The 8,559-nt window shown below is 48.5% G+C and overlaps 1 protein-coding gene across 1 annotated transcript; it reads right to left on the bottom strand.

The window, feature by feature from the left end:
* Window positions 1-287: 287 nt before the first annotated feature.
* Window positions 288-2,140, bottom strand: SOCS4 (suppressor of cytokine signaling 4). Its single transcript, XM_010225754.2, has one exon. The coding sequence runs from the start codon at window positions 2,047-2,049 to the stop codon at window positions 739-741; it is 1,311 nt and encodes a 436-aa protein (XP_010224056.2). The 5' UTR covers window positions 2,050-2,140; the 3' UTR covers window positions 288-738.
* Window positions 2,141-8,559: the final 6,419 nt, after the last annotated feature.

The raw sequence follows: 8,559 nt of genomic DNA, 5'->3' as shown, positions 1-8,559 counted from the left end.
GTTTACAAGTAGTTCATTTTTTATTGCTGATACACAAAAAGCTGTTCCAGAACTTCACTGCTCTGGTGATCATGAGTTTCCCTCCTGCCAGCCAAAAAACACGACCAGTTTATGTAATGCTTGTTCTTGTGCTAAACGTGGTCCTTAACTTGAACTGCTCTTCCCCTCCCTGGTGTTTAGTCTCTCGATGTATTTATAGAAAGATCCTATCCTCTTTCAAGCTTCATTTTCCTAGGAAAAGTAAAATTAGAAATAGACTGATGAATTTACTGTGTTTTAGACACACATACACACACACAGAGGCTTGAGTGCTCATTTTAAAAGAAATGCAGAAAATACAGATGAGTCAGTCTTTAGTTGAGTGCATTATTTCAAACATGTAAGCAACATATGCAAATTACAATATAAAAGACAGATCGAGTTCAAAACTGATTTTTAAGGTTTTCAGATCTAAAGACTATCCATCTATAGAAATACAGAAAGCCTACCTGAAATTCCATAAAACTCTAGATTGGGATCAGTACCAAAAGCCCACAAAGATCATTTCTTAAAAAGAGAGGTGGGAAGACTCAAAGTACATTTGGATAAAAATGCCTTAGGCAGAGGCTAGTTTGAGTTATAAATAATCTGCAAGAGAAGAAAATCAAACTGCCATTAAAAAAAACCTAAAAGGAAGGCGAGACTGGACACGCTATTCCTCTGCTTAGAGACAATTTCATTCTTTCATAAAAATATTTTCTAGCTTTGCTGCTCTGGTACATCGATTCGGAGTACTCTGACTTTCGATTTATAATGATATTCCTTCAGATAGAGCTTCACTGAGGGAGGAATAGGAAGTGCATCGATACCATCGTAAGTTGTGCAGTTGCAAATAACTGTTCTACATATATGTTGGAGGGAGAAAGGAAAAGTCCTGTTCAAGGGGGTGGATAAAAGCGGTTCGAAGAACATACAGGAGCTGGGATCTTTATAGTGCTCTAAGAGTCCCGTGATGTCGGGGGAGTGGAAGACACAGGGGTCGTGGGCATCGAAGCTGAAGTTGTGGTTCCACTGCTCTATCCGCGCGTGCAGAGAACGGCTGTAGCGCCTGAAGCTCACAGAAAATAAATAGTCTTCTTGGGCAGAATCTCGTAGTAAGAACGTTCCCTCTGGCTTGCCCTCCAGCAGGGCCTCGGCTGCGTATTTATCCATGACTCCCCAGTAGCAGGGGTTGTTATTGATCTGAAGGAGGTCCGGGACCAGGCAGTGGACGTAATCGATCTGCGTGTGGTATTTAGGAGGCGTCTCCATCCGCAGCAGCTCATCATCTGTCTCCCATTTGGGCTTGTTTCTTTTCCTAGAACTCGTGCACAGGGTTACGACGTCCTCGTCGGAGTCCATATCGCTCTCGTCCTTCCCGCTCCGTCCTGCTTTGCCTGGGACCAGCTCGGCCCTGGAATCGGCCCTGGAAGAACTGCTGTCCGTCAGGTCACAGGACGAGGAAGGAGAGTCCGTTCCCGCTCCCGCAATCTCATCGTCCCTCAGCTGATCCTCCTTCTCCTCACTCTGGGACAAATCTGCAATTATCCACTCCTCTGCTTTCTGACTTATAGGGGCCGTATGTCTTTTAATCAGGTGCCACCGAAAGGCTAGCTCCGAGCGCGGCGGGAAGGGACACTTATCTAGCATTAACTCACTGATATGGATTTTCCTTTTCGACGGGAGCCCGGAGCCGTGCCGGCTGCTACAGTTCTTTATGGGAAAGCACTGGCCCACGGCATCTTGCAACTTCTGTTTGAGAGAGCGGCCTAAAAACCTGTGTCCACAGGAGCGATCGAGATCCAGCTCGATGGAGGAGCAGCTGAACTTCCTCTCCTGGCTTCTCAAAGCGGCCCCTGGCCTTCCTGCAGCGCTTGCTGCCTCGGCGTCGGGGCAGTGCTCACTCTTCTTTGACCAGGAGAGCTTCTTTCCACTCCAGACATAACCATCCTTCCTGTCTGCGCTTCTGCTCCGGCTGCTTTTGGGCCTCACGTCTGCATTTTTAATATGACTGTCCTTGTTTTCTGCCATTGTAATAGTTTGGCTTCACAGGTTTCCAAAAAGTGCTCTGTGTTTTTCTCGTAGGGTTTCCTATAGCAAGAAGCTTCTTTGAGACTCTGTCCAGAAGTCCCTAAATAAAAAGAAAACACGACCAAGTGAACAGCTTTGCACACCCACAACATGAGACCCATGCAGGTGCATACAGGATAATGATATATATACATAATGACAACGATTGATTGCTGCTAACCACATAAAAATAAAAAGATGGAGGCAAATTCTTTAGGGGCACAATTCACAGATACTGGCCTGATCCCGACCAAGGCTCTCTGGACCCTTCCTTATGAGAGTACCCTGCAGAAGGGATTCTGAGCACACAGCAGGGCAGAGAGAGGCTGGCAATCACCTTCAGCAAGGGGCCACTGTAAAACGAGGCACTTTGCATAGTGGGTGATGCTGCTTCGGTTCCTTAGTGAGCAAATTCTGCATCTATTTCAAATAACCCTTCAAGAAGGAACAAGCCAGAAGAGAAACAAGTAGGTCAGAGTACAAAGAGCTACTGTACCTGCATGATATGCCTGTTTGTTGCTAATCCACAAAGGGGGATGCCAGAGAGCTTATTCTTAACTGACACTTTTGGGTCGCTTTCTGGTTATATATATGTGTGTGTGTGTGCATATATATATATATATATGTGTGTGTGTGTGTGTATATAAATTATCAGTCACAGACTCCGACAATTTTTGAAAGCTGTTTTCATTTGCTTTTTAAAATGAAGCTAGAAAATACTGAGCCCCTAAGGGATTGAAATAGCTAGGGCTTTACATACTGAAAAGGATTAAAACAAATCCAGATCTCTTACTAAAAGCAATTTAAAAAGGCCATGAAAGATGGAACTGCTTATTACTCATTAGAGAAGAAAGTTTACATTATTAAAATCAGCGCTGCTCTGAGACCTACGGGCACTTATTTCCTTTGCTTTTGTTTCCAGAAGGGCATTGAATTCTCCAGCAGATGAAACCTTTCCTTTTGAATGCTGACTTTCTAAAAAGAAAAAAGAAAAAAAAATCCTCTTTGAGCACTCAGATGAAAGCACAGCAGACATTTTTCAAGGCACCTAGCAAGATGCTCCGTATGCTGCACTGCCCCGAGGCAAAGCAGAAGGCAGAAAGACTTTCCATCATCAGGGGTTTCTGCAGCAAAATGAGATACGGTTCCTCTCTCCGCTTTTATTTTAATTATTGAGATGGGAAATAGTAAGCAGGGGAAGAAAACGGCATCCACTTCCTCTCTCCATTCAATCCATTGTCATCGTTGGGATTAGCCGCCATCCCCGAGGCGCTGGGGGAAAGGAGGAGCGGGAGCCAAGCGGCTCCCGGCGCCCCGGGCTCCCCACGTGCAACTTGCGCTCACGCAGTTTGGACGTTAAATTCATCATGTGGAACCCATGAACCTGGGAGCTGCCGACGGAGGGAAGAGCAAGGGAAAGGGAGGAGATACGGGAACGCGGAATGAGGGAAGAGAGAGGCAAAATATTACAAATATGCGGGGAAAAAAAACGCACTGGGAGAACCTAGCTGAACAATACCTTGCTGGTCCCAAGTGGAAGCAAAGAGTGGAACCATATTTCAGCAACTATAGATTATCTAATATAAATAACATTTTTCTCCTCTCTCAAGGTTTGGCACATCAATTCTGAGTGAAAACATTGTAGGAAACAATATAGACTGGAGAAGGACAATATAGAAAACTTTATTTAGACCAAGATTCATTGACTGCTCTTGTAAGTCATATTTTTCGTTCAGGAACAACTATAGTGGAGCACCAAATTACTTCACGGTGATTAAAAAGAGAGAAAAAGCAATCTCATTTACCCTGGGTATCTTTATCTGGAGTAACTGCTGAAGAAAAAAAGCTATTCTAGATTCATCCTGTGGTAAATGACATTAACTATATATATGGGAGTTCTAATTGGAAAGAGAGATATCATTTAGGTTGCAAGTCAAGTACTTAAAAATTAGGATATGACAGTTTGTAATTGCTTTTGAAACCTTCAATTATCTCACTCTGCACATCCAGCCCATATAAGGAATAGGAATATGCAGAACACGGGCTGGTAATTAAAAACTGTAAAACGTACAAAACCCCGAAGTGCTGAAAACAGTTTTGTTCCTAAGTCTGCTCTCTCCTACTTCAGGCAGCTCGGCCTTGCAACTAAAACAATTCCAACCCTGGGTGTCGTTCCCAGGTTTTGCTGCTGCATTCCATGGCGAAGCCATGCTCGGCCGCGTCCCTTTTCCGCACATGACGCGGGGGGACACGCACCATTAGGCAGCGCCACAGCAGGCCGTGTCCCCGGGGTTTGCTGGAACGGAGGCACCAAAGCTGCTGGGTCAGAGGAGTAATTGTTAATCAGATTTAGCATCTGCGAAAAGAGTGCAGAATAAATGAAGCCTATTAGAGCCAGCGCTGAGGGCGAGTTTGCAAAGAGAGGATGGGGGGCAAAGGCTCGGTTTCCAATCCTGCTACGGACCTTGTTTGCAATCCAAGGCAAGCTGCGTTTGGGAATGCAGCTTCCCTGCATTTGGGCACTCGGAAAGAAACAGGGACCAAAAATCCTTTGGGTTTTGGAAAGAAAAGACACTAAGGACATGGAAGCATTCAGAAAATACAGTGCCATATGACCGCTTTCAGGCCATCTAAACCATGTGCTCCTTAACTGAAAACTTTTAAAGAAAATATGGCACATTGTGCGCCCATTAATGACAACTGAAAGAGCAGGGGAGGACTAGAAAGAAAGGGAAATAAAGGAACGTTGCCGCTGCAGGGCAATGGTAAATGCAGAAGCCATTTGCTGTACAACTTATGCACGTCAGCTCCAGGAACTCTCCTTTTGCAAAAAGCAAAGGGAAAGGCCTCTGGTAGAAAAGGACACAGATTAAGCCTGGAGTCCTCTGCCTACAAAAGCTTTCTTGTAAGCATGGATACTTTGGGCATTTCTGAAGCAGATTTGACAATTACGCTCAAAACTCTTCTGCCTAAACAAAGAGAAGACAAATGTGCAGGAATAAAGCGAGTTCACTTCAGGCCAGGGGATCCGGCTGCAGTTCCAGGTTATCTACCCCAACACAGCCACATCCCCGAGGACAAGCCAAGCGCTGGGTCCCTCGCCGCTGCTGTTGTTTTTAGGGAGCTCCGCGCTCCCTGAGCAGGGATGGCCTCACAGGGATGGATGGGTCTCCTGCAGGGCTCCGAGCGGCACGAGATGTTTTCCCTGTCAAACCTGCTGCCTTGAGGCTCAGGTATGTGCAAGACCTGGCGGCTGCTCCGAGGTGTTAGCAGTGTTAGCTCCTCACCAGGGGCTGGCTGCAAGGAGCAGCCAGAAGGCACTTCCAGCCGCATCCCAGGTCTATCTGAATCACAAAGCATCCAGCAGCTCCAACAGCAGCAAATCTGAATCTCAAGCCCGGTACCTCCAATTCCTTTCCATTAAGCTCCTTCAGCTTCTGTACAATGAAAAGAAAGGGAAAACCACAGGGACACTGAAGTGCTGTTGGAAGGGAGCGCAAGAGGTCTGCTTGGAGCAGGACTAGCCCAGGGGAGCCGCGGCTTTGCCTAGAAAAGCCTTGAAAAGTCCTGGAAACCTCCAAGAATTACACCTCTGGCTAAACACGGGAGGCATACAAAGACCACTGAGTTAATTGGGGAATTGTATCAGAACTTAATATTCTTTCTAGAAACTGATAGCACATGGAGAGAGAACAGCAAGGGGCAATGAACTGCAGAGCTTCCTCTCTGAATAGTCTGCATTTTTCCACTCACTTTTCATTAGGGTATTTAGTTATTTGTCTTTCATCTTACACAAAATAGTCATTAAAAAAAATCTCACCGATCACATGCTGTTTTCATTAATTTCACCCAATTACATTTTGGCCACAAGACCACATTTTAAAGCCTGACCTTCCATTGGAGTTGAGCTATTATTGACTTATTTTGGAAAAAAGCCCAGCCTATTAAGGGTAACATTAAACCTTCCTTCCTTTTATCTCAACATATTTTTCTCAGTTTTGACTATGTTTATTTTGATTTATGACACCGAGTCCAAGAAAACGCCTAAGCTCGACTCCCGAGGTCCCTGCAGCACCTTAAGGAAATAATCACACACAAAATGAGACAAGTACTGCTTGCAGACAGAAATAACAACTCACGGCGCTTCCCACCGGCACGGCGGGAGGAGAGGGCGCGCGGCCATGCCCGGCACGGGGGCCCAGTTATCCACATCCAGGATGCGGGAATGACGGGGAAGCAGGTTCAAGGTACCTCTGGCTTGAAGGAAACTCCGTTTAAACGCTATAGGAGCTCTCAGCATAGCGCTCAGCAGACGGCAGCAGCCTCCGGAGGAGCGGGGACGTGGAGGATTTACAGCCGGTGACCGGGATGTGACGCTCCACCCCGAAACCTAATAGGTGAGTGGGATGGACAAGGGCTCCCGCCCTGCGCTGCCCTCTCCGTAAGCTACACCTATTAATAAAGGAAACCACCACATCCCGCGGAAGCTCTTGTGCACGGCTGGACAAATTAAATCTTGCAGGAGACAAAGATGGAGCATGTCCTCACCCTAGTCCCATGGGACTGCCCCGAGCTCCCGCCAGCTTTCCTAGGAATCACTGCCAGGAGTTATTCCAGCAGGTGGATTCACGGTAACACCTCCGGGCTCCGAATCCGCTCGTATCACAGCACGGATCTTATTACAGCTTTCGCATTGCAAAGTAATTCAGGAATGGGTTGCGCCAGAGAACCTGCATGTTAAAAGAAGGAATTTGCAAGGAATACCAGCTTGCCTCGGAGCTCGGAGCTGGCAGTAAGGCAGGGAGCACTCCGGTGCCCTCACCGGGATTCGCAATTTACTGAGACGTGTCAGGATGCATCCCTGGAAAACGTCCCTCATGTCCCTCACGCAGCTTCCATGGGATTTAGTAATGAAACCGCTCACGTTAAGAAAAAAGAAGGGAAGGAGGGAGGTAAGAAGGTGCCTACTCCGTGATCCCGTCACTTACTCATGGAAGGACGGGCAGTGACTCCTATCAAGGACCCGACTGCGTTTCCAACACAAACAAATCACCCTGCTCAGCCCAGCCGCTGATAACTCCCCCGCAGACCAGAGTGAAAATCAAAGCGATTTTCCTGGAAGCAGATCTTCTTGGAAGCAGGAACAAATGGGGACGGGTCATCAGAGTGCCATAAAGAAGGCGCAGAACTCCCCTTTTTCCCCTCTTATTTCAGACACGCCAAGCTCAAACCCTATTTGTCCTCCAAGAAGCCCTGCATGATGCTTTCCTCCTACTTCTCAGCATGTTAAAAAAAATAAAATAAAATAAACATCATTTGATGGTAACAAGGATCCAGATTCACCAAGGACCTGTCCCTGACTCGGAGTTTTTCTGCAATTCTCATACCCTATAGGGACCAACACTAAAATATAGCCCTCTTTCTATGTTGATGCATGTATGTGGAGATACATATTTATACAAAACATAAAGTACATACACAGACACATACAAACGCAGAACACATAATTTAGACCTACACAGTTTGCATACTGCATACCGCACTTTATATTCTGAGGGCTACACATGCAAGCAATGCATGCACACTTTTTCACCGGGGAAAGAAAAAAGAAAGAAAAAAAAGTGACGATTCATTCATGCAATCGGGCCAGAAAAGAGCATCGCGATTTAAACCGGCACCGAAGGCGGCGCGGGGGGCGCCGGGGGCCGCGTCCCTCCGCGCCCGGCCCGGCCGCTCCGCGGCTCCCCGCGGCCCTTACCTGGCTCCCGGCGCTGGAGGAGGCGGAGGCGGCGCGGGGGCCGCAAGGGCAGCGCCGGGGCCGCCGTCTCCTACTGCCGCTGCCGCCGCCGAGCCGCCGCCATCCTGCCTCTGCCGGCCGCGGCCGGCCCCGCCGCACCGCGCCGCCCCTTCCCTCCTCCCCGCCGCCCCCGGCCCGGCCCCCAGGGCGGGCCGAGGAGGGGAAGGCGACAGCGCCGAGCGCGGGAAGGCTCGAAACGGGCGGCGGGGCCGGTGCGAGCGGCGCGCGGCGGGGATAGGGGTGCGAAATGGCGCTGCCGCGGCGGGCAGGGGGGCGCAAAATGGCGCGGGGGGACGGGGAGCGGGTGAAATGGCGCGGGGCTGCTGCGGTCTCCTCAGCTGCCGCCGCCTCGGGCGGCTCGGCCTAGCGGGGCTGAGGCCTGCAGCGGGCTCCCGGGTGCCCCCAGGCCCCTGCTTTGGGTTTATTTCCCTCGGTTTCGGGCAGCCCCCTGCGGTCGGGGGGCGCTAGGGGCTCGTGTGGGTGCTCTAGTCTGCTGGGGAAGGGGCTTGGGTCTGCGGGTTCCCTGACTGCACTGACCCTTCCTGGTCTCTCTGAGGGTTTTTTTTTCCCCCTTTATGTGTTTATTCATTTATTTATATACTTAAATAATCACATTCCTTTATTTATTTTAACTGTTTGTTTCTGCCTTCCTCTGGTAAAAAATCACATTATTT

Source organism: Tinamus guttatus, unplaced genomic scaffold (genome assembly GCF_059628265.1).
Source record: "Tinamus guttatus ecotype Peru unplaced genomic scaffold, ASM5962826v1 Tinamus_guttatus_pri_ptg000048l, whole genome shotgun sequence".
Lineage (NCBI taxonomy): Eukaryota > Metazoa > Chordata > Aves > Tinamiformes > Tinamidae > Tinamus > Tinamus guttatus.
The sequence above is the reverse complement of the archived record's forward strand: the minus strand, read 5'-3'. Positions and strand labels throughout refer to the sequence as shown.

Bases quoted from the DNA above. Each gene is read 5' to 3' on its own strand.
- SOCS4 (XM_010225754.2), bottom strand. From the start codon at position 2,049: ATGGCAGAAAACAAGGACAGTCATATTAAAAATGCAGACGTGAGGCCC.